General features: G+C 40.2%; 1 protein-coding gene across 1 annotated transcript in view; it reads right to left on the bottom strand.

Moving 5' to 3' along the window:
* LOC113963090 (homeobox protein Meis2-like) overlaps positions 1-26,027 on the bottom strand; it is a gene marked incomplete at its 3' end in the record, with an annotated part of 41,878 nt that extends 15,851 nt beyond the window's left edge. The window contains exons 1-7 of the mRNA XM_027673876.1: positions 25,720-26,027; positions 24,494-24,726; positions 22,788-22,929; positions 22,238-22,288; positions 21,397-21,447; positions 20,340-20,489; positions 10,185-10,299 (exon numbers count right to left, since the gene is read on the bottom strand). Coding sequence (XP_027529677.1) covers positions 10,185-10,299; positions 20,340-20,489; positions 21,397-21,447; positions 22,238-22,288; positions 22,788-22,929; positions 24,494-24,726; positions 25,720-25,731 — 754 coding nt within the window. The remainder of the gene's footprint in view (positions 1-10,184; positions 10,300-20,339; positions 20,490-21,396; positions 21,448-22,237; positions 22,289-22,787; positions 22,930-24,493; positions 24,727-25,719) is intronic.
* Positions 26,028-26,610: the final 583 nt, after the last annotated feature.

Raw genomic sequence — 26,610 nt, 5'->3', positions numbered from 1 at the left:
TCATGAGAAGTGATTTTATAAATCAAAAGCAACATTTTACAGTAGTTCAAAATCAGAATGGTTTGAAAATTGAGAACTATAAACAAATGCAACAAATCACATTAAGAGCCAGCTAAACTCAGCTGCCAAATCTTCTTCACCTGTTCTACTTCCCCAGATATAGAAGCTGCTCAGAAGCTGGAGCAATCATGGAGTGGTTAGCACTCCTCAGGCAAAGACAAGGCATTAAAACTAAGGGCCAGCGTACTACAAAGTGTAGTGCCATAATGCGGTGTTTGATGCTCTAGAGGGTCTTCAACAAGTACTGTACAGCAAAAAATCAATTGAAAATCAGCATGATAACAGAGCATGAGTTGCCCTGTAATAGCCTTAAGCCCCGCAAGGCTATGTGGGTCTCTTCCATTCGCCAGGCTGCACTGAGCTGGGGGAGTCTGCCCTCCTGCTCTGAGCACTCTGGACATGTCTGTGCCTTTTACCCATGGCTTTCACCTTTGTATTGGTTCTATCTGGGGTAGAGTTAATTTTCTTCACATTGGCTAGTATGGGGCGATGTTTTGAGTTGTGCTGGAAACAGTGTTGATAACACAGGCATGTTTTTTTACTGCTGAGTAGCACTTGTCCAGCATCAAACAAAGAAGCAGAAGTGCTTCTCACCCCACGCTACCAGCAAGGAGACCGGGGTTGCACAAGAACTTGGGAGGGAACACACCCAGGACAGATGACCCCAAGTGACCAAAGGGATATCCCCCACCATTTGGTGCCATGCTCAGCTTATAGAGCTGCAGAAAGAAGGAGGAAGGTTAAGATGCTCAGAGTGATGGCAGCTGTTGTCCCAAGTCACCCTTACGCATGATGGAGCCCTGCTTCTCTTCAGATGGCTGAACACCTGCCTGCTGAGGGGAAGTGCTGAATTCCTCATTTCGCTTTACCTGTTAAACTATCTTTATCTCAAACTATGAGTTTTCTCACTTTTACCCTTTTGATTCTCTCACCTATCTCACTGGCTGGGGGGGATGGACAAGTGGCTGTGGGGAGCTGAGCTGCTGGCTGGAGTTAAACCACAACAACCTTGCACAGTAAGGGATGCTAACAGCCTCAGTGGATCTTCTAAGCTTTCAAAAGTGGAATTTGATTTTTCTTGGCATAGATTTGAAGCCTTTCAGGTTTTTTGGTTTTTGTTTGTTTTGGATTTTTTTGTTGTTTGTTATTGTTTTATTTTGCTTTGGGTTTTTTTGGTTGTTGTTTTGGTTTGGTTTTGGTTTTGTTTTTTAAATAAATTTCTCCTCTAAGTAAACCTACTGATTTTGAACTGTAAACATCTTCAACATGAAATAGATCCCTCCAGTCCTATAGCTGAATACACAGAGGTGATTCCTCTGCCATATTAGACAAAGTACAACTCAAGAAGTAAAGAGAAAGAAATACTGTTCAATTCCATGCAAATTGTTATGCATGCAACAAAACGGGCCTACAAATATTTCACTCATATGGTAGGTTTAATTTCAATATTTCTTTAATTATTTTCCAACAATGTCTGGTTTCTGTTAAATTTACACTAGTACTTGGCATTTGATGCAACCCCAAAAAGATAAGATACATATGTCCTCTCTTCAAAGTCTTGGCATTTTTACCTTAATTCAAGCATTAAATGGATTTGTTTGAAAAATTACCTTGCTGATTAGCTGGTTTTTTTGGTAAATATATTGCATTAATCCTTACATTCTGAATATGATGTAAGGTATACAAGCGTTCTGTCTGACTCACCAGCAACATATCACGGCTTAAGGAGGACATGCACACTGATCTCTCTGAGCAAAGAAAGAGCTAATTGGGAGTTAGATTCAGTGTGATTATCAGCTTGTTTATGATAAGGGAGTACTATTCTGAATAGCACTGTAAATTCATTCCCTGATTGTGGTGTTAAACCACAGCTTACCCCTCCCCCCTTTTTTTTTATTTGGTTAGAGGGGGCTTTAAACTACTTTAAGCAGATGACAGTGTCATGCTTTGATTTTCCTCTGTCCTAAAAAATAAATCAGCTACATGAGCCTAATGTCTAATTTCACTTTTCTAATCGGAGAAAGGCACATTTTAAGGGTTTACTATAGGAACATATTTGGGTAATTTTTCCCCATGTCGTTATGAACATTAGACTGACCCAATTAATATGAAATGTTTCTATGCTGCTGGAACAGACCGTGTTAGAGAAAGAGCCATTTGCACAACCTGTTCATGATTATGGGCCATAAGGACACAAAGATGGCATAGACATTTGTGGACCATCTGAATTCTTTCAGGGGAATGGGAAAGAGGAGGAAAAAAAAAATTATGTTAGCGGACTGTTGTGGGTCATGTTTTTTAATCCAGAGTATTGGACATGTAACACAGCAACAAGAGCTGATCATTTTGTTTAATCACCTTTTGGATCTGTGCCAGATGGTCTCTATTGAGAGCGCTGCAAACAGAGAGAGATGAACTGCATCTAACATGCCACTAGAGCTTTCCCGTAAATGTCTGAGAACTGAATCCAACAAGAATTTAGTCTCAGAGCAGAAAGGGATACATTTAAAAACTATGTGCATTAACTATACTTTTCCCCATAGAATCCTCACTTGGCATGAATAATTTACCCTCTCTTATGCTAATGGGATCATGAAAGTATCCCTGTGTCTTTAGTGCAGCTATTCTCAGCTTTCAGTAATTACCCCACCCAGTGAAAATAACATGGCTTCTGCAGCTGAACGGCCTACCAGTACCTGGCAATTAGAAAGATCATGGCTGGCAGAGGAGTGGTCCAGAGATGGACACACAAGCTTCAGCAGCCTGAGGAGCAGTTTGAAAAATTAAAAGCCTTCCACTGTGAACATTTACGTAGTTGCTTAGGATCAACATGGAGAGAGAAGTTCCTGCAAGGGCATTTTTATTTTTCAAGGATGACGGAGGGGATTCCAATGTACTGTTCAGGCACTCTCGTATTAAGAAATAGTAACATTCCTTGGTCATCAACAGTTAAAAGAAATTTTATGGCTTGTTTTTTTTAATTAGTGCCGTCTTGCTAAACAAGAGGGAAAGAATTAAAAAGTCAATTAATGAGTGTCCTTTGGTATCTGACAATTTTATCAGCTACACAACGAAACTCTACCATTTCTTTAATGAAAAGTTTTTATAAAATCATTACAAAGAGCTAGGCCTTGACCTCTGTCTATAGCACTCCATGCTAGGTAGTTCACTATGTAAAAATTATCGGACTAAAACATCTGGGAAAAAAAGCTATGAAACAGCAGGGAACATGGCTGGTTTATTGTTTATCTTTTGTTTATGAGGCAGTATTCAAGTTTAATTACTACTCTAAATTAAACTCTAACAGGCATCAGGAGACATCCCTTTACACAACTAAGTTAAAGAAAAAGAAATCCAGAGATTCCAACACCAGATCTTTCAAATAAATTGGTATATATAGGAAGAAATTAGTCTGTAACAACACAGGAAGACATTTAAGCACTTGATACTGTGTATTTGAATGTGTTGCATTATGAAACCATTAATATTGTAACAAACATATAATTATAATTTACCAAATGGGATGTTATCTAACATTTGGAGGCAAATTGGATTAGGCTGAGTAGAATCTGAGATGGAAAGAATGGCCTAAGGGGGAATCTTACCTTTTTATTTTGAAATACACACACATAAATAAATATATATATTCAAATATACACATATTTAAAAAACCCAGAAACATGAAGACAGAGGCAAACCTCTCAACAGTAACAATCTCTTAAGTAAAATTTTGTAGTTATTTTCTCCAAACGTTCATATACAAAAGTGGAGGAAAGAGTTCACTATGTTTACCATAACAGTTAGTGACCAGTTTTACATGAACTTAGCTGTAGGAAAAAATAAAAGCTGAAAACAACTAGGAAAAGATTATTCCAGATGGCATCTGTCATATTGTATTTAGGGTTATTTTAAAGAGATTACTGGCACTCTGAAAACATTCCATTGACAGAGTTTTACTAGGCTGCATTTGAAACTCCAGCACAACTTACTACAAATATGGAAGTAAATGTTTTCTAATGTGTATATAGATTTTTATCTACACCTAAACATAGAAACCTACGTGGATTCAAAGGTAAGAGTGAGGTGAGAAACTTAACTACGAATAAATACAAGTATAATATTTTAAACACCACATATGCATTCTTAGCTTTAATTTAATAAAGGGTGAGGAATCTGCAGTTGCTACCAGCCTGATTATTAGAAAACTGTATAGTGAAGTGAATATTCCCTATGAAATTTTAATGTTACTTATTGAAAAGTGGGTAGGGACATAAATGTTTGCTGACTTCAGCAATCAAACAAAAACTGCAAAAAGATATATTTGTTTATACAATAGACAGAAAGAAAGGATGGGAGAATACTAAAATTTGACTATATTTAGCTACGCTGGTTCTGGCATCATCATGGTTAATGTGCATGTGGTGTGCAGTGTGAGCTCAGCAGTTACTGGGCCAACTGTCTCAGTATTTCTGGGAATTCTGCCTATTCACAGTGCAAGGATTGTTCAATTGCTGCAAAATGTACAAAATGAATTTTACAAAAATGAATTGTAAGGAAGGCCCCATTACAACGATTTTACAGCAAAGATGTCAACATCAATTTTTCTTTCATGCATAGCTAATGATTAAAACAACATATTCCATTTGCCTAAGAATTTATTTCATACAGGCACATCAAAATATTGAAATACAAAGTTATCTTTACTCTACCCTTATTATTCATTGCTGCTGAACCCACACCATTGTTCAAACCATGAAAAAATAAAGCAAACTTGGCAAGAAATACTTAAAACAAAGGCTCATCAATATTCTTCAATTTGTCAACATCTCAATTACAGCAATGGAAAAAATGTAAATTTCATGTGCTTTGAACACTGAGGGGTCTATTCTTCTGTCAATGCACATGCGTAACTCCCACCACCATTAATGGGAATTACTCATACATATCAACACAAGGACGGGCCTCTCAAACTTGAAAGGAAAAGATGAATTAATTAGGGCTACTTGCTTCCTGTATCTTCCTCAGCTGAAAAAAGTCATTGTTCTTTAAGAGTTTTTCATACTTCATACAGTTCACCTTTATGAGGGCTGTGCCTTCTGAAATAATGCAACTCCAGTGAAGCATTATTTAATAGGAAGTTTGATTTTTCACAGTCTGGATGTTTGAGCCTTTCTATGAGGAATTTTCTTTCTTATAGAAGACTGCTCTCTTCCAATAAAACCATACCCTATACCTTTATAAGTAAAAATACAAAGGAAAATTATGTTCTGAATATTATGATGAATATGCATACTAGCTTCAGCAGGCTTATTTACAGGACTAAGAAAAAGAAGCTGTAGCATTAGCTTTTGGAATTGTTTCCAAAGACTTTGCACGAATATGTTATTTTTTAATTATTACTAACATCAACCTATTTCTCTCCTTTTTCTGACTACTGGAGTTTGGTTCAAAGATTTATGTAGTTCTAGTAGAGTTTCCAATACTAGAATAGTATTTGGGCTTTGGGCTTTGTCAGCTAGTTTTGTAAACAAATTTGATTTAATACTATAGTTATTACAAGATTGTATATGCTGAATAAGAAATATACTACCTAATTTTTCCAACAAGCACCAATCCAGAGAGTTAACCTGTGAACAATGCGTAATTTCAGCTAGTATTTCAGTTGACTTTGCCCTGAATCAGATTAGGAATCTTTGCCAAAGAAGGCTATTGTGGGCAGATTTGTGAGACAAACATCAAACTTGCACATAAGTGCTTCAAAATTACTTTGAGATTTGCCCTAGAGAGTAGCCTCAGATATTATTTATAAAGGGCCAGATCATTCAGCACAAGTAGTCCCATCAAAAAAAGCCACTAAGCCAAGAAACCCACATATCAATGAGTTACTCACTCACATGGGTAAAGCAGAGTGGATATGATACTCCTTTATATTTTTACTGCCCTATAACCTATAAGAAGTTTCTTGTCTCTGGCTTCTCACTTATGATCCAGTTAGTCACCCAAGTCTAATCCTAAAAAGATGCTGGCCTTCCTGAAAGGTCCTGAAGGAAAACAGGCCCTTTGAGTGACTGAACTATGAATATGACAAAGTATCATAAAATATATACAATCCTGGTATCATAAAATATGAAACTGAAATTATTCCCTGGTGTTTTCCTATAGACCACATGTTTTTAAACCTTAAAAAGATTTATTTCTCACTTTTCATGCATAATCTGCCATATTCATTATTTGCAATATCCATAAAGAAATTAAATAAGAATTAAAGACTGGGAGCATCACATCCATCACTGTGGTACAAACTGATGCCAAATTCTAGAAGTCATTTAGCCTTTCATGTAAAGGCAGGGGCTGTTTTCACTTTGTTTCACAAAGGATAAAGAAAACACAATACCCCAGAAGACTTTCAGATGTGTTTTTTCCTCTCAAAAGAAAAGGGTGGATGATAAAGCTACACACACCTTTTAATCTTCCACTTACAGTTTTTACACATATATTCCCTGGCCAAAACCCCAGGGTCTTCTCTCTCCTCTCCCCTTCTCTCACCCCCTTTCCTGCCATCTCCTTTGCTATAACTCAGCTAACCCAACAGAACCAGTCAGTTTTAAATTTCAGTTGGGACCCCGGTGACCTGTTAATGAATCTACAGAGAGGAGAAAAACTCACAGTGTTGAGTTATGCCTGGTGTTGCTAGCTGACTTGGAGTCAGAAATGCTTGAAGCGTTAACGTAATTGCAAGAATGTGAAAAATGAAGCGTTGGGCTCCTGAGCAAAGTGAAAGGTCAAAGCAAGCCCTACACAAAACAAGTCTCTGGAAGATGGCCTCATTAGACCATTAAATCAGCTTCTCCTTTTTGTAATATGTTTAGAGTGTTTTACTTTTATTATTGGATATATTTAACTCTTTCTCTTTCTAGAGCAGGGGGAAAGTTGATCAGACCTACTACATAACTTCTAATCTCTAAAATAGTATTACACAGAATTGATTTGCATTTGTGAATCTGAACTGGGATAAAGTCAAAAAATGCTTGTTGGATTACAGATTGTTACTACTTTGGTTTGTCAAATGATCAGTGTATTGTATAGCTTAGTTTTCTGTTGAACAAGTGAGGTGACATGTTAAGAACAACATAGACACTTACCACTAATAAAATTAGGATAATCTTTCAACATTTACTGCCTGAAGGCCCTTTCTTTAACTCTTTCAATACCAGCATGTTTCTAATAATACCAAACATGGACCATATTAACCCTTTTGATGCCAGAGGGCAGCCATGCACTGTCATGGAGAGACTGTGCTCATAAACAGACAAAATGACTAAACATTCTTTATTTGGTTCAAACTTTAAGAATTATGGATGGATTCTTCCAAGCAATAAATAGATCTACCTCATGCAGAGAAAGTCTGCAAAAGACAGTCATCACTCAACCAAGTCCTTTCCATCTTCCCCCCCACCTTCCCAAAATAAAATAATAATATTAAAAGAGAAAAAAATCACGAGCTTCACATCATAGACTTAAGGCAAAAGCAGAGACCCCTGGAAAGAGTTCTCTCAAAAGCCAGAACAGACTGACTCTAATGTGAATCAATCTCTGCTGCCACCAGGCCTTAATGCAGAAGGCTGTAATTTACTAATGTAACACAAGACTCTTTAATGAGCTCCCATTTCCAAGAAATCCTTTGGGGTAAGTGCAACTTGAAGTAGCATTTGTGGATATTCTTGAAAAAACTGCAGGGAAACCAAGTTGACCCAAATAACTGCACCAGAATAGCTCAAGAGGGCATCTATTCATCATGAGACCAACTCACTGCCAGTTCACAAATTATAAGGTAAACCCTGCCCCTCTCAAGGAAGCGTAATGAAAATTCAAGACATACCTCCCTCTCTTTAGTCTTTTCCAGGATTAAGAGAGGGAGAGCAATCCAGAGCCATCTCCAATGGGAATTTTGCTGGTAGAATCATCTTTTAGTTGCCAGCAGCTGAGTGGAAGAGTGATTTACCACCGGACGTCTGCTTTCTTTTAAAAGGCCCAACTGAGCACAAGGGGAAGCATACTAGAGATGTTTTACCGTGCTAGACTGGGCAGCACTAGTGACTGATTTGGTCCTTCAGTGGTTGTTCCCCTTCTGCAGAAATGAGTCTAACAGGTTTGTTAAAGTCATATTATATTAGCAGAAAACTCAGTTTCCAATGGGAAGTTGGTGTAGTCGTCATCAACTGCTTTTTCTAATGCTTATCAATATTTCCCAAGCACCATGAGTTACATGACAAGGGGTCAGAGACTAGTGAAATGCAAGATCCCTGGATATTGATACAAAGGATTTCTTTATATGGCTCAACAAAGGAACTTTTCTAGTTTCTAAAGGGTTACTGAGGCACAGTGAAGATACAGTTCTGCGGAAATTTCATACCTATGGATGGAATGAAGATGCTGTGGTAGACCACTCAAAGGAATAATTTTTAAGTATGCAAATGATCATCTGCTACACCAAGCATCTTAACTACAATATACCATGTAAACATTTGATCAGCAGTAAAGCCTACAGACAGCTAATAGGCATAAATAGCTATTATTTATTAGCTGTGGCCAGTTAATAAACACCAATATGGTGTTTAGCAGTCAAGCTCTCCCTTTCATCATTAGCTGCTGAATCTGTAATGGTTCACGCTAGGTCTTGTACAACTTCAATCTAACCTCATAGAAAAAAGTCCTTGTGACTTACGTTGGAGTTGGATCACACCCTGTGCCATGACTGCTTTCTATCAGCTATAAGATTACAAATGTATAAACAATTCTTACAAATAGGAGACAAAACCAAACCACCCTACCAGAAACAAACTTTGCAAGTTTCTAGAATTACAACTGGTACAACATCAGATCGTAAGACAGACAAGGGAATCTAGCTCTGCGCCAAGCAGTGGGCCACGTGACAGACATGCAAACACATATCTGTTCTGCCACCTAAGCAAGGCAAATATCATGGTGAGAAGTGGTCCACAGCATGAGACCTATCACGGCAGCTCTAGCCCTGAAGGCTTCTCCTCTCTACAGTTTTGGGATCCCTCATGGCTTGTTGGATGTCAGCCCTGTCAGTTGGCTCTGCTGAGCACGTGGGTGAAAACACAGAGGCAAAATACTGCAGATGGACAAGAAACATCTCATGGTGGGACCATATCATAAGACCTTCTAAAGGTAATATCTCTCTCACTAGCAGAAGCTTACCATGTTTACAAAGAAAAACAAGCATTGAGTCCACCTTAAACTTTGGTCTTAAAAAAAAAAAAGGAAAAAAAGCCACAACTCTGAGTCAAGATCCAAGAGTGACAGCAGGTCATCATTACCCAATTTTTGTCACTGGACCCTTGATTCTTACACCTTCTGGAGTCACTTATTCTTCTAACAAGTAGTGTAAAACACTATCATAACAAAATGACAGCCTTTGACACACAATCAGCATGGATACAGATGACCACACATAGGGTGCAGTAGGAAATAAAACAAAAAAACCTGAAATAATAATCAAAATTCCTGAACCCTTGAGAAGGTTTCTCTGTATAGGTATATCAGAGATTTTGCAGCTCAGGTGCATGTCTGTTTATCATTCAAATCCAGATTTTCAGAAGCAGAAACAAGTCTATATAAGCAAACATTGAAAGAAACATTTTTCTGTCCGATTCAGGTTTTTCTTCTACTTTATATAATTTAGCAGCTTCATAACTTCATATAGAAGTTTCTTTCCTGGCTAAAACTACAGGTTAAACTCTCTATCTATAACCCAACTCAAACAACTGCACTGCAACTGGAGAGTATGTCTGTCATTATATTTACTTACACCACACAAAAATAAACTGTAGATAACCAAATTTGTAAAGGAATTGGCAGAACTAATCAATTGTTATTACAAAGCTTGTTTGAAGATTAGATATTTCACTTTGAAATAATAATAAAATGCAGCTAAGTGGGTTAAGAAAAGGAAATACCGTCTCCCTAAGTCATAGCTGATTATACTGCAAGTCTGCCACTCCATGTTTACTCTAAGGCAGATGTACTGATATAATGAAAAAAACTGGAGTTATTTTAGTCATGCCTACTTTGCGGAGGGAAAAAGTTTGACCTTTTACCTTGCTCGCTGCTGTTGTCTCCACTCTGGGAAGCGTGGCCCCCGCTGGAGGGCCCTGGTGTGCCTGCTGAGTGCGTTGAGGTTGCATCATCATGGTCTCTCCAAGATGAAGGATTCTGGTGTCAGAGTGCCAAGGAATTTTTTCCACGGTTCCCATTCCAACAGCAAATGAAGAATAGAAAGAAAACCAGGAGAAGGGGGGGGGGGAAGTATACACATTAGCATTTGTCAAATGTGCCAAACACCAATACTGTTTGCACAGTGTAATAATTCTTCAGCAAAGACAAGTAGAGGAGATACAAAGATTTACTTGTTTAAGCACAGGACAGATTTTTTTTTCTTTTTTAAGCTTTCCAAAGAGTTGTCTGGATTTAATTGTTTGAGTAGTACTGCAGAAGAATATATTAGGAGCAAAAAAAAATTAAGTTTCTTAATGAGCTCTACAGGGTAGTGGGAGGAGAAACCATCAACCTGCACAGTTTATGATACTAGGTATTCTCATTAGGATCAAAATAGTTGGTATGCAGACTGTCTTCTTACACTTTGTTTTTATAGACTGACTAGAGCCGTGAGGGGAGAGGAGGAGGGAAACTGTTTCAAGAAGTACAAGAGAACATGCATGGGAGAGAAGTATGTCCTCACTCCTTACCCTCTCTGTCACACATTTAAACATTGGAAAAACTTTCAACAGATTCAAAGTTGTGAGGGGAAAAAGCAAGCTTTCCCTGAAAGACGTTATATACTGGGAAAGATGTTTCCTCATCCCCTACCCCACATCATCACCTTGATATGACACATTTCAAAAGAATTTCTAGAATTATCTTTCTAACAGTTCGCTTACAAGAATTGTCAAAAATAACCACCAGGTGATTATATAAAATAACATGTATAGTGATTTTTATGCAATTCTTTCTACATTACCATGCATAAAACACTACAAAAGGGAACACAGAAGACAGACATAAAAGTTTGCAAAATTTGGCTAAGACCTCAACTACTGTACTTTAGTCACATAATTCAAGTACACTATCTAATTCATTGGGTATTGTCTTTCCCGGAGAGAGGAACTGCTACTTAAAAGGATAAGTGAGGAAAAGTTAATGTTACAGTTTAGGGCTACTTTGTTGAGTGTATTCTCCTCCTGTCCTCCTCCCCTTTCCTGATCATTCCCAATACCCTGCTGTTGCTTAAAGGAAAACAGGAATTCTACTGTACAGGAAGAGCTTTATCAGCACCACATGAAGGCAGGCAAGAGATGGAATTTCCTCTGGCAGAAAAGGAGAGCAAGAACACATGAAACAGATCAGACTAGGGGCAAGACCTGTGTTACTTGTCACCTGTATGCGACAACTTTAATCGAGCACATTATAATAATTCAACAACGAAACAAACAATAAATCCCCCCTCAAAAAAAAAAAAAAGCTTCTTAGGTTTGATTGTGGTTTAAATCTGCATTGTGAAATAATGCCCTACTATTAAAGCATGAGGAGAACCTGAAGACAGCAATGTTGGGTTTGGATAAATTTTTTGAGCAGGACTGATCCTGACCTCATCTACCCCAATGCGTAGTAGGAATAAGTTCAACAAAATCAACTGATTTATCCGTTGTAAAATACAGTGTAAGTGTGATTGGGACCAAGTCCCAGAATCTATACTGAAACATCTCAAAGTAATCTCCTAGCACTGATTAGTACCACATGCTCTATAGCCATGCAGAATAGAACTGCCAAATAACGGCTTGCTACAATACCCAGTAACATTAATCTGACGGGTCTGACCCGGATCACAGCAGAGACAAAGGAAAGAACCCATAACTTCAAAAGATTCCCAGAAAAGTCTCATGTGACCAAAGGGTAAGAAGGATCCAAATAACCTTCGCCTTCCAAAGACAGACACACACATGCACCCACGTACATGGTTCCATGACAGGAAGATAGGAGTAAAATCAGAAGACAGGTTAGGGTCTGAAATTTGCATAACCTGTCAGCACAACGGCACTTATGGCACAAAATTACCACCCCCTCCAAAACCTAGAAGACTGATCTATTTTTCCTCACACAGAATTACAACAGGAAAAAAAGCCACCAAACAATAAGATTTTATATTCATCAAGGTTATTGTATTAAGTCTTAGAAATCACTATTAACACTGTAACCCCCACAATTTCATGAAAAAAATAAGGAAAAACAAACAAAACAAGCAAACAAACCAACTACCACATTTTACCATCATTTTACAGAGTCAGGTGGAGAGAAACACAGAAAGATGAGAAGTCTTGAAAGCTGAAGCAGGCCAGATGTTATTAGAAAGAACAAAAAGTTGAAAATAAGGTTAGCGAAAAGTTCATATGGAAATAAAATACAAAAACTGAGCAAGTTTCTTTACAGCTTGGATTAAAACACAGTTCTGCCTATGAGCTTCTCTTTTTATCTCTGAGTTAGGAAGCCACTCAAATAGCTTCAAGCTGAAGGCAAACAGCAGACAGGAGCTCTTCAGCCCTCTGCAGCCTCTTAGCGTCAGCTGTTTGCCGGATGGTAATCAGATAAAGAGCTAAAGAAATACATGAAAAAGGAAAGAAACAATAGCATAGCATGAGTTTAGCCCTCCAACAGCATCATGCTGGAACCTTTTTTTAGAAAAGGTAATAATTGCAACATGTTCACCTAGGCTAAACTTTTCAGGGAACACCGTGAGTTATGGTAATTTTGTGTACTGCAGGCTTTCTTACATTAACTGCTGTTGGAGCTCCTTATCACATATATGAAAATTACAATAATTGACTGGTAACAGTTCAGCTATGTTTTAAGGCAAATGTCATCAAAACCTATCATACAATATTTCAAAAGCTAGGTCAGCCTTTCTGTTTCAAAACCATAACTGAATGAGACTTCCCACAGCTGAAAACACTTGCTGTCTCTACCAGGCTGAGTTGTTCTTGACCTCAGTTTGTAGATCCTCTTTTAGAAAGACTGACTGTATTGATTGGGAATTAAATATATTTCTTGTGACACAGTTTTCTTGAGGAAGCAATTTGGCAGAATTTTGTTGAAGGACAGAAAATATAAGATAAGATATTTACTAGATGTGACAGTAGAATATTGGAGAAATTTGAAACGGAGGGAAATAGCAAGGCTTTAATATTATAAAAAGTTACAAATAATTCTAGGGGTGGAGTTTACACACTCATAAAAAGGCAGCATTCTTTTGCTTTGGACTGAGATCATTGTTATATGCCAGCGAAATTCTCTTTTTCTCCCCTAGACTGTTTCCAACCTTGCATCCCTCACAAAAAAATTCTTGGCCAAATGACTAATCGTAAGTAGTTGTTTTATGCATGTCTTCACAAAAAAATCCAAAACTGGGACCAAATGACACATCTAAAATTTGCTTCACTGGAAACACTTTATCAGTACAGTTTGGGTACCTAAAGAGATCCTGGCCTAAAGCCTACTGATGTTAGTTGCAATTTTTCTGTTAGTTTCAATGAAATTTATATTAAATCATCACACTGGGGGGAAAAAAAGAAAGAAAAATAAATCTAACAGATAGCTTTAGATAAATTACACAAACTGCTAGTGTGGCTTCTTGTTTCTTCTTGCAAGTTTAGTAATATACTTTGCAGAAACACATTGAAGAGTGTGGATGATGTCTGCCAAAATGCAATTACCTATTTTGTATACATATGCATACTACAAAGATTTCACACATGTATGACCTAAACTAATGCCAGATACCACAGAAAGTGAACAGCACACTTGTATCTATTCCCAGTAGTTTTAATAATTGGGAGTCAAATATGGTACTCCTCTTGCTCTTACCTAATTGTGTTAAAGAGCAGTGTTACTAGGAGAAAAGCAGTGAATACCGAGTAGGGCACAATAGAAGGAGATGGAAAATAGATACAAGAAGCTATGTCTCCAGGGAAAGTATTTTCTATTTGCTGGGCTACACACTCGCAGCTGATAATGCAAGTTGTAATTAATATAAAAGCAGGAGACAATATGGGGAAAGCTTGTACTAGCGGGGCCACAGGAGATCACTCCACCGCTATCCGCTGTTTCTCATTTACACACACAGCCTTCCCTAGAAAACACAATTTTACCAGTGTTTTTTCCCTTGAAAGTTAAAAAAAAAATGATTTAGCACCACCATTGAATTTTGCTAAATCTAGAAAAGAGCAACAGAAAGGACAAGAGTCTCCTGGCATACAAAGCCTATCTGACACATTACTCTTTTGTTGATGTTGAAAATCTTTTGGAAACCGCAAGAATTTTTAACTGTTACAGGATTTCTTGAACAGAGATGTTGTAACAGAGAAATTTGAAATGGGAACATCTTCTGATAAATCGCAATTCTTACTTTGTATGCCCAAGATTTCCACTGGGTGAAGTCTGGCTAGTTTTTGTGAGTATATGTAATCCTGCTAGGGTTGATTTTGATCTCATATTGCTTTTTATGAGGATATTAAAGACTCAATTAACCATAAGGAATCTGCTTCTTATTTATAACTGGGAAGTAAAATCAACCAGGCCAGGTGATACCCATGTGGGTAAGCTGAGCAGGATTTGGCTCACAGGCATTAACTGAAGTTTTAAGTATACAACCGTGACAGGATCAGGCCCCGATATAATTTTATCAGATGAAATGGACAAAATCATTATCTTGAAGGAATAAATAAAACACAAAGTGCTTTCATAAAAGAAACTACAGTGGCTATAGAGCTTATTCTTTGTGAAGGTGGTTGGACTCAAAGATCTTGTAAATTAATTTTGCAAACACAAAACTGAACTGAACTGCTTGACACAGAAGGCATTATCATCCCCAAATACAAGCCAAATCCTGCTCACCTTGTTCTTACAAGTAACACCTGTAAACACAGTGGAATGTCTGATATGACTGATAACCCCAAAAATCTGTGTCTAGGTACCACTGTATACAAAAATATGATAGACTATTCAGGACATGGTAACCAATACATGCACATGTGTTTCTGTGTGTGCATCTGTGCCTGTCTATATTTTGGGAGTATAAAGTTCGGGATGGTGTCTTAAAGACCATGTGGAGTGCATTAATAATAAACTTACTGTGTAAAGAAACTTTCAATATGCAAATGAGCCATCAGAAACTCTAATCTGACACAATATGTATGTTTTCTAAAAAAGACTACTTCTAGTATTACTAAGGTATATTATTCTACAGATACATACTCAATATGATTGCTTTTTATGTACCAGAATAACACAAATTAAACAAAACACAAGGCATTGCAATCTATCGGATACTTGTGTATATATGTAAAAGTTTCAATTCTTGTCCCTTGATTTTGCATTGAGGAAAGTGTCAGGAGGAATTTTTGACCATCCTAGAATGTGGCAGCATTCTGAAAAGCTATGTGCTTTGCATTTTCTAATTAAGACTGAAATTGTACATATAATTCCCCTGCTAGTAAGGAACCGAGACTTAAAAAATCAAAAGTTTCTTTTTTTTTGTAATTGTACTTCTATGTCATTCTGTGTGGCTACACTTCACCTAGACAGATAGACAACTCAAACCAAAGAGGGAACACTATCATCAAATAGATAGTGCAATACATTATTAGTCCAGTTCGTGAGAACACAGTTTAAAATTACAATAATAAAATTTGAGCTGCAGACTCAAATTTGAGACTTCAGCCATTGACTGAAGCATAACTTGGCCCTTCAAAAAGAGGAAATGCACAATATCTCCAGTCTTGGAAAGTTCCTGATGCTCCTTGCCCCTTCAGAAAGCACAGGGCCTACCACAATGTCCGAAGTCTTAAGTCACATCCTAAGAACTTTGCCCTATTATTGTTGCAGTTGGCTATTTAGCTTTCTTTCTGACACACAACAGACAGAAAGAGCACCTTTGGGGTCTGATTCTGCATTTCTCAAAACTCCCACTGAAGTCCATAAAAGTGTGGCGTACCTAGAGAGTGTAGCATCAGGCTCCCAATTACTGCTTCGTTACTCAGTGAAATGTTACCTAAAGGTTTAATTATATAACTGTAACAGATATGTATTACTGTTTTTTTATTTTTTCTTATCTGCAAGATGTCAGGAATTTGCACAGATCACTCTTTGAGAAGAAATATTAAAGAAATGTAAATTGTCTGGATGTCCAAAAGTACAGAATAGAGGTATCTCTTCATTTGAGAGCCGAAAGGTTTAATATTCAGACTAATATTTCTCTTCTGCAGCTAAGACATTGGATTTCTAATCTGTCAACAGTCTTTTTTTATAAAAGAGATGTATGTATATTTCTATCTATTTTTAATTAAATTTTATAAATTATGATCTGTATATTTTTACCTCTGAGTTGCAAATTGACTAGAACACATAAACAAATATTAAAAGGACTGAGGCCCTGATCTGGTTCCCACGAAAGCCAGTGGAAGGGGAGCCATAAATTTCTATGGGAGAATTGCAAATAGTTTTGTGCTAAAGGAAGAATTGTGGCATCAGGTGAAGCAAAGTACAAAAGAAATGTAATTAAAGTACGCAACATTATCATATGTTCAAAAAAGTTTAAAAATCTTCAAATTTTACAAGCATTATATTTTTCAGATTTGAATAACTTGAAAAGAGAAAAAAGGATCTTTCAGCAATCTCAACAGATATTTTAGGCTGAACAGATATTTAGGCAGAGTGCGGGATAAGGCCCAGAATGTTTATGTTAAACAATAATAAATTATCTGTGCTGGGAAACTCAACTTGAACTGCAGCTGCAAAGGTTTCTTTCCTCTTTTCTTATAGGTTTTTTTTTCTCCCCTAACTGATCTGGTTCAGCCAGGGCGTAGCTGTAATTACCTTCTTCCCATCTACAGCTAATACCTCAGAGCAATAAAAAAAACTGAGGGTGTTAAAATTTCAAACACTAATTGTGGGCTCTTATATTTACTAAACACAGCAGAGTAGTAAGAAAAGTTTCATCCTCTTGTGGCCAGCACTGCTCTGTTTGATCTACCAAGTCCCTGGATCCTTTGCACTAACTATATTATATAACGGTTAATAGCACACTAAAATAAAATTCGATAAACACACTTATTACCAAACATGTACAGCAAAACCGCTTACAGCTGTCTCCTTTTTCCAGCACAGGGGTATCTCTGAAGAGTTCATTCCTTTGTTGATTTTGATTTTGGTTTCCAATTAGGTGATATAAATAGTAGAGCAGTGGATTTTGAAAGGGGAAGCATGCACTATTTGAGTACCTCATTTAAAGTCTTATGGTAATAAGGTAATATGGTAATAAGGTAATATGGTAATAAATATTGGTTAATCCTACAATTGTTTCTGTTACTTTCCCTTTTTCAGGTTTTCAGGTCTAGCAAAGCAATAAAGCTGAGAGCTTTCTTAGTTCCTAGTTCAGCACTGCCACTGTCACCACTACTACCTCTCACATTCATGTTAAACACACAGAGGGTAGCTTTACACCACTTAACAAGAATAGAGGGGTATGGATTTTTGGGGTGTCAAACAGCTGTCACAAACTGTCACCTCCTCAAGAGAAACCTTGGCACACAACAAATTAACCTACACTTCTTTTGGGTTATTATTATTCATAGCCAATCAGTTGAAATGCTCCTAGTATTTCATGTGCAAATAAAACCATGAGGGGAAGACCCGTGGATCAGAATAGCGGGCCAATACATAAAACAGAGGAAACAACACGCTGTCTCTGTCCTTCTGAAGTGGCTCATCATCTCCCCTGCACCAACTTTCACCAAATGAGATCTAGCCTGCGGCTGTATATTAAATATGCATATCAAGGCAAATGAAAAAAAATAAACCTGGAGAGTCAAATTGGACAAATTTGCATGCTTGAACTGTTACATTTCCAGGTAGATGATCAGAAATGATAGCTCATTTTTTAATAGACTTGCATGATTATATTAGCTATTTTTTTTAAGCTTTTCCTTCTCTATGAATAAGGGTGGATTTCTTCCTGCTGGAACCTTGTACAGTGCAAATATAAATATGGTAGTTTGACTAAGCTATAAAAGAGTGTTAAAGTTTTGTCAGGAAAACAAGCTAATATAAAAAAAAAATCCAATAAGGAGACACATTTCCCAAAACGCATGAATAAAATGTAACTATGTGATACAGCTCTTCATTTCCCAGTTGGTGTTCTGGTTGCACAAATTATTGCTTCCTTTCAAAACAAATAGCAGGGGGCTAAAGTAAAAATGTTATAGCTCAAATCTCCAGGAAATAAAAGGCTTTAAATTATAATACCCAATGAAGTGGTAAACCCTAACGGGTGCAAGATAAATGGGTTGTCATATTTATTTTAGTTTGTTTTTGGGGCCACAGATTCTTCTTAGGGATGATAATAGTTACCAAATTATCAAAATGCTAACCCCCTCCACCTCTGTCCTATCATTGTGTGTGAATTTAAATATTATAATGGAGCACTGCAAATTGGCTTGAGCATTTGCCATCTGCCAGAACCCTAAACAAGCTAGTTTATCTAATCTCTTCAATATAAACATAAGCATGCTCCATTTCTACACTTCCACTTGAAACACAGGCTTGTAAAGAAACTGTACTGGAGAAACATGTTAGTTTTTTTCTGTTTCTCTAAATTTTACACAATGAATCACTATGTTTCAGTGTGCCACTCATTTCAATTTCTTTTCTAGTGTTCTCCCAGGATACTTATGCCCACTAATTTAGGGTTGTAAAATGCCATGATACAAATATTTTTGAAATTATGTCATGACTCATAGAGTTTATTATCTACATGTGAGATAGCTGATAAGCGGGGAAACTTTCAGGAAGCTCTGCATACCTTTTTCTCTCAAAATAATAGATTTGAAATGTAAAACATAGCACAAACCTTGTCCTGTAATGTTTACTGAATACAAATGAGAAAATGAAAGCTAAGGCTTGGGTCCCAAAATATTTCCCATAACTAAGTCGTGCCAGAAGGGGGACATTAGAAGAATTTATTATTATTTTATCTCCCAATTCAGCTTCAGTCCAGATCTAATGTAATTATCAGATACGCAAACAAACAACATGTTTTCAAAGGAAACAAAAGCTCCTAGAAAGCTCATTCTCCCTGGGCTTGCAGCTACTCCTCTTAACACACTGGGAAATAAAGGCAGACGCCTGTGCAGAAAGCATGGTTAACTTCACACCGGGTGTTAAATTAATATTTCAACCACTAAAATATTAGACTGTATCATTTAGATTAGGAGTTCAATTGAATCTAAAACTGTGTAAACCCCTTTACCCCCCAGGGATGCATTCCTATAAATAAACTGGAGTTCACACCCACTCTTTTTAACCAGAGCTATTCCTTCCCTTTTCTGCGGTACCAGCTGCAATCTTTCCGTTCACATCCCAAAGTCTCTTTGCATCTACATCTTTTGAAGGATCACAAGAGCCGCTCCAAAACCCGGAAAAACAAAGGCACTCTCCTCACCACGCACACCAACATTTAGTCCTAAACACATTACACTAATCCAGCAACTCCTAAAGTGTTAAAATCAACCACTAACCTATGGTTATTCAATCATCAATCTCTCCAGCTTTCTGTAATACATTGTTAATAATTGCTTCATCAAGGTTACTGTCTTTTATTATGAAGATGCTTCAGGCATTTGGCAATAAGTCCATATTCTGACAATAAGTTGCTCTAAAGCAAAAGCTCTAATGTGCTAACCCCTTTTTTTTTTTTTAATGCAGTGTGGTATTGCCAATAATTCTCATCACTTGTCATTCCCACAAGAGGGGATGGGGGAGCAAATCAGCAAACTTTCTCCCTAACTTTCTTGTCTCAGTTTCCTTACATTGATGCATTGATTACAAAGTTGGCAAAGAAGAGGAGAAAGCACCTATCCCCACATCAAACAGACAATTTGCTAACTCTCCAAGCAGCCCAGACCAGGAAACTTTACAAATCATTGCAAACTCGATGCTTTACAGATGGAAACTGAGGGAACCTTTTGAATTTCTATAACTTTACAAAGCAAGAGGGAAGAAAGTGTGAAGATGGGGTCCGAGCTTGCAAGAGGTTAAAGTAGTAATAATACTACTAGACAACAGCAGCAAAGCAAGGAAATTGGGAACAGGTCCTGTAAGCAGGTTAAAGTCTTAAAAAATGCCATAAAGAAAACAGAAAGACTTACATGATCGGCTAAATTTGTGGAAGATCCTGAGAGTTCTTCGTGGTCTGATTTGGAGCTGCCATCCCTTTCATCAATAACGAGGTCTATTGGCATTTTTCCCTTCAAACAACTAATGTACCGATGGCAGAAATTATCACACAATTCATGAACCTGAAAAGAATAACAAGAATAATAGTATCAATAATGGCAAACTATCATATTGCAACTTTTTTTTTTTTTTGGTAGCAAGGACAACCCTCTGTACTACTCCACAAGTAACTCTAATTAAAGGGGGACAATAGTTGAAGGCAAGGAAACAATAGAGAAATTGTTGCGGCACATATTATTCTCTAGAGACTTGTCGCAGCAACAAGTTAGAGAGAAAGATAGTGGGCTTGAACTGGTGTGCAGAAGGAAATCAGATTTGATGATAACATCAGAACACTGGGAGCTGGACTCAGACGGTATCTCCGGAGCATACGCGAGCCGGACAGGTACAACTAGTCACTCGGGACGGGATTAATTTAAACCGGGGCTAAAAACAAAGGTCTAAATGGTCGGGAGCAGTAAAACGAAGCTACTCGGTGAGATTGTGGTTAGAACCGTTCTAATCCCAGGATACAGCCCCCTGCCCACGCCGTGCAGGGGCCCCTGCCTCTTCCAAATATTTAGTGCTTGCTTGGGGTTAATGTGCCTGCCAGAGCTGGAGAGCGGAGTGATTTCATATCTTTTTGTTAAACATATTATTTCTGAGTGAGGAAAAGAAAATCTACTGGGGGAAGGGGTAATAAGGATGGAAGGGGTTTAACATATTAAATACTGAAATTAGACAAACACACACACACATAAAAAAAAAAAAAAAAAAAAAAGGCGGGCTGGGCTAGGCATGCCTGTCGGGTGTCACATGTTCTGATGGTACAGGTTATAGTGTCACACTGCGTTTCCCCTCTCTCCTCTGGCCATGTTTACAAGTCAGCCCAGTCGGGAGGGAAGGGCGGGGTGAGGGAGGTGGGGTGGGAGGAGGAGGTGAGGACAGAGAGGGAATAGCATTCCCCGCTCCCATCTCCGTGGCTCTTACCTTTTCTAATTCCAAAAGATGAAACCTTAGTACTTGTATTGCTTGGATCATCTGCAAGAAAGTTTTGAGCAAGAGGTTACGTGGGAGACAGGAGCACGGGGGCTGTACAGAGCTGCGAGCCCAAGTGGGCAAGGGGGAGAAGGGGATTGTCAGGGCGCGCAGTCATTATCCAGGATTTTAGCTCATTGGTCACGCTTCAACAATTTTGATCAACTTTAACCTAAGCACTTGATTTTTATCGTATTTATTCCAGGAGCGGTGATTAGTGCTTTATTACCGCGATCTTGGAGAAAACCTTTTCCTCTTCTCCTTGCTCCCTTCTCAGCACCCCGGCCCTCATCCCTGAGGGTCCGCAGAGAAGTCAATCACACGCTGCCACCCCCACTCCCCTCCATCCCCCGGGCCCGCAGGAGAAAGGGTGGTGAGTGTGTGAATGGTTTAGCATCTTTTTTACAAGCGGATTTAGGCACTTTGAATATTGAAATCATTCACATTACCAAAAGAATTAAGTTAGAATTCTCCGTCTCTCTCTTCTTAAGAAGTTATTTCCTTCATTTTAGCTTCCCATGGCTTTCAAATGCAGCTTTGCAATGCATGGGACTCGAGAGTTTGTCCTGGCTCTTTTTAAGAGTGCAGCTCTTTGAAGCCCCTTGACTGCAACTTCCCGGTCGGCCGGCGCCCCGCTCCCCTGCCCACGCAGCCCGGGTGCCTGGGCCGGCAGCCGCTGCCCCGCCGCACCGATCAGCCCCGGCCCCAGGCGGCGGAGGGCGCTTGCCGGCAGCTGGCAGAGGGGTCGGGAAGGACGAGAGGGCAGTGGGGTGGAAGGGGGAGCAGGCCTTACCAAATTGTCCAACTCTGGATTTGAAGAAAAAAGTGGTTTTTCGGCGCGGACCTGCAAGAAGAAGAGAAAGCAGCGTGAACTACAGCTTCTCTTTTTAGCCCTGTAACCGGATCACCCGAAGGGGGAAAAACCCGTGTGACAAAACCGGCTGCTACCAAAATCCGGCTGAACGCCCTGGGTCACCGTGCTTGGAGAGAAGCTGCCGGCCAGGCGCCGAGCCGGCCGCCGGTGACACGGGAGCCCTCTCCTTTGGGTCTCCTGCCTGCCTCCCGCTCCCTCTGCCTCCAAAACTCGGCCACAGCTATCTTTCCCTATCACTAATGCAGGAGGGCGAGGGCCGGGAGTCCCAGCCTGGTAGCATGGAGGAGCTGCCGGCGGAGGGGGAATTAGAGCCAGCCGGGCCACCAGCGCGCACCCCTGCCCCGCCGGAGAGGGGGCGCCGGGGGGGAGGGTGTGCTACCCCTGCCAGCACCCGTCCGTGTGGGTCGAGGAGCTGAGGAGGCGGCGGGAGCGCTGGGGAGGGTCGGGGGCGGGCGGAGAGATGCCGAACCTGTTTGGCGAAAACGGCGATGTCCTCGTTGAAGGAATCGGAGGAGCAGACGTCCCCGCCGGCCACGCCGGGCTCCCGGGGCGTGCAGGTCGCCAACTCGCACTTCTCAAAGACCAGAGCTAAGAGGGGGAACAACGGGTGCCTACCGGGCAGTGGCACACAAAGAGAAGGGAGGGGGTGGAGGGAGAGGGGGAAAGAAGAACTCTAATCAACAAGTATTTTTTTTTTTAATGCATGGATACACAGACATGGACACACGGACACAGCCACACTCTATAGCCTAGCAGTAATGCTCCGGGCAGAGTAGGAGAGAACAATATTTTGAAATAAAAATGATGGAGTTTGTAGTGGATTGGTTTTTGTTGGGTTGCTGGGTTGTTTTTTTTTTCCTTTTGAAATTGCAATACCCGAACCGCATCCCCCGTTCAGTCCTCACCGAAGAGGACAAAAGTGACCGCTCCTTCAAATGCACAAGGCACCGAATGTGCTCAGCAGCAGTTCAGCTGGGAATCTTACAATTTTTGCCACAGCTTAACATATCGCAAAACGTGGAAGATCCCATCCCTACCCTCCAGCTATGACCTAAAACGAGAGCACAGCTAGGCAAACTGCAAACTCCTTAATACGTAATTTTATTTTTCAAGGGGCCTGCTAGCAAAAATGTGGTGAAGTTTCCTGGCTTAGGAAGCACACCCAAGTAAAATACCATCTGTCCAGATAAGTGAGCAGGGGAGGGGGCGGAGGGAGGGAGCACTTCGTGAAATATTTTCCCATAGTTGGTGTAGTCAGAAAAAAATTATCTACGTGTTAAGTAGTAATCATGCGTTTGTTTCTTTTCCCCTTTGGTGTCTGATCAAGGCCCCACACTCTGTCATAGATGTTACTAGCTCTCATTTTAGGATCATTTAGTATTTTTTCCAAAAGGGATTGAAGGGAATTGGTGTCATTCCCTCCAAGCAATGCCCTGGTGCCTTGAGTTTTGCTGGGTATGCGTCTCTTTTCCTCATGTTCTTTCTTGAGTAGAAAACTCATTTCATTGCCCCCAATGTGTTTATGTCTTCTGTCTCAGGGAAGAGCTGTTTGCAAGAAGTGAATCCCTTCCATTCTTACTATCTTCTGCGTTGTGAATAGCTCTTTATTTACAAAGTTGGGAGAGTGGTATTATGGCATGGAGGAGAACACCAGAACAACACTTCTCCAACTAAAATTCAAAGCAGTAAGAGCCGTCTCTAACTCCTAACTGTGGCCTTTCCAAGAAAGAAAAAAAAAACCCCACGGATAAGAAAAAAAGGGGGGGGTGAAGGAAAAAAACCCGAGTAAATAAAAAAGAAAAATGGAAGGACAAGGCAACACCACCTCCCCCAAGCCTAGCCTCTCTTCCCGAGAGGTCTGTTTTTCCAGCACCCGTTTCCCGTGGGTGCTGGTACCTCAGCTAAGAGTCAGGCTGGGATCGCCCTCGTCCCGAGATCGCCAGCCGCGGCAGTGGCACCGCGCGGGTCTCCCACCAGAGCGGGCGGCTAGTCGGCCACCGCCCTCCAGCCGGACCCTCCGGGGCTCCTCCCGCCCCACTCCACTCCGGGGCCCGACTGCCGCTGCCGTCGCGGCCCCGCGGGAGCCCCTGCCGCCCGCCCGCCCAGCTTCTGCCCTGGCCGCTCCGCGGGCACCAGCGCTGCGGAGCCGGGCCCGGGCGGCCCAGCGGCACCTACCCGTAGATCGCATCCTTGTCCCGCTTCAGGGCGTCGTTGACAGCGGAGCCCATGCTGGCCGGCATGACATTGGGGTGCGGGGCGTGGGCACCGTAGTGCTGTCCGGCGTGGAGCGGCGGCCCATGGTTGAGGTGGTGCACCGGGGGAATCGGCCGGGGGGCGTGGGGGTCCCCGTACATGGACGCCGGCACCCCTACTCCGTCCATCCCGCCGTAGTGGGGCAGCTCATCGTACTGTCAAAAAACGGGCCGGAAGAGGAGAAAGAAAAAGAAAGAGGAGAAGAGAGAGGGGAATAAAAAAAAAAAACCAAACCAAACAAACAACAACAACAAAAGTCAGAAGAGAGTAAAGCACCCGGACAGACACAAACAGAGCAAAACAAAACAAGAACAGCCACAACAGAGAGAGAAATATGCAAAATGAAATCAATTGGGACCGGGAGCAGGGGCTGGAGAGGCTGAGGAAGGAGTGGGGGTGCAGGGAAAGGTAAAGGGGGAAAGTGTGTATGCCTGCCTGCGTGTGTGTGGGTAGACGGTCCTCTTCAGCACGGGCAGGAGAACCCCTAACAAGGAAACGGGAATGAAAAGGAAGGAAACGGAGGAGAGAAACTAGAGTTACTCTGCATTAGAGAGGAAGAACAAAAAAAAAATTAATAAACAAGCAGAATCAAAAGCAACTAGGTAAATAAATGAACACCAGGAAGGAGAGAGGTAAGGTAGGGTGCATGGGGAGGGGGGGGAGATAAAGGGGGAAATAATCTGAAAGTTACCAGAAACATTATTTAGTAGCAATTCCCCTTGTCCTTGTCAAAGCCAGAGACAAAAAAAAAAAAAAAAAAGCAGCTATATGTGTATACATATATATACATTCATATATACGCAGACACACATATGTATTTCTTAGTCTTTGCTAGACAGTGGCAGTAGCGGCGGCAGCAGCAGCAGGAGCAGCAGCAAGCTTTCCCCTGTGAAACCCGTGCTACTGAGCAGGCAGAGAGCAGGGAAATCGCTCTGCTGGGGGAAAAGCTAGAAAGGAAAAAAGCGTGGAACAATTGCAGAGACACACACAGAGAGACACTCATGCACACACACAAAAAGCCAGTGAATTTTTGCTGCTATTTTTTAATAGTGGCCGCCATCATCAGCAGCAACAGAGGAGAGCAAATCGGACAGGCCCCTCTTAAGAGAGGATTTATATATAGGTAAGTGTTGGAGATTTAAACCTACCCTTTGCGCCATCAGTCTGCGCTCCAATAAACTCCTGGATGTGTCGTATATTTAATATCCCAGTCCAGCAAAGAAAGTGATTTAGAGTGAAGAAGATTCCTTTTTTTTTTTTTTTTTTGCAACCCACTTATAGGCTTCTCCTATTCTCCAATATGGGTAAATAATAATAATAATAATAACAACAACAACAACAACAACGATAGTATATAAAAAACAGTCAAGAACCACGATGAGTTTCTGAGTTTTCTTCTTTTTTCTGTCTCTTTCTCTCTTTCCTTTTTCTCTCTCTCTTTTTCCTTTTTTCTTTCGCTACGCAAAAAAAAAAAAAAAAAAAAAAAAATTGTCAAGCCCCCAAACTGAAGGTTACGATCGGCCCGTCAGCAACCCACATGTAACCAAACTGTCGTGTCTCATGGCTTTTTGCCACTCCAGCTGTCAATCAAAGCCAGGGAATGTCAAGGTAGTGAATGAATGATGGTTGATGATGATGAAGAAGAGAGGAGGAATCTTTTTAACCCCGGTTTCTTCTTCCAGGAACTCCGTGGTCGGGTTTTGCCTTTTAGGATCGCTATAGGGTTGTTGGTTTTTGGTTTTTTTTTTTGTTTGTTTTTTTTTGTTGTTTTTTTTTTTTTTTAAGTACTGTGAAGGGGGGTGGGGAAAGATGCGAAGAAAAATTGAATAGTTTGCAAAGCCCGGACTTCCCCCTCTCTCTTTTTTTTTTTTTTTTCCTCCCGGCAGGTATTTTGTCTCCCTCTCTCCCTCGCTCCCTGGGATGAGTGAGTGTCAGTAAGTGTTGGCAGGTTGGCTGCCGGCTGCCTTATAGAAGAGGCTCAGTTTTGCGGCGCTGATCGGCGGGAGAATGAAGTGACGGAACCCGGAAGTAGTGGTGGC

This window comes from Neopelma chrysocephalum, unplaced genomic scaffold (assembly GCF_003984885.1).
Source record: "Neopelma chrysocephalum unplaced genomic scaffold, ASM398488v2 Primary Assembly neopelma1_191142, whole genome shotgun sequence".
Taxonomy (NCBI): domain Eukaryota; kingdom Metazoa; phylum Chordata; class Aves; order Passeriformes; family Pipridae; genus Neopelma; species Neopelma chrysocephalum.
Note: the sequence above shows the minus strand (reverse complement) of the source record. Positions and strands in the feature narration are given on the sequence as shown.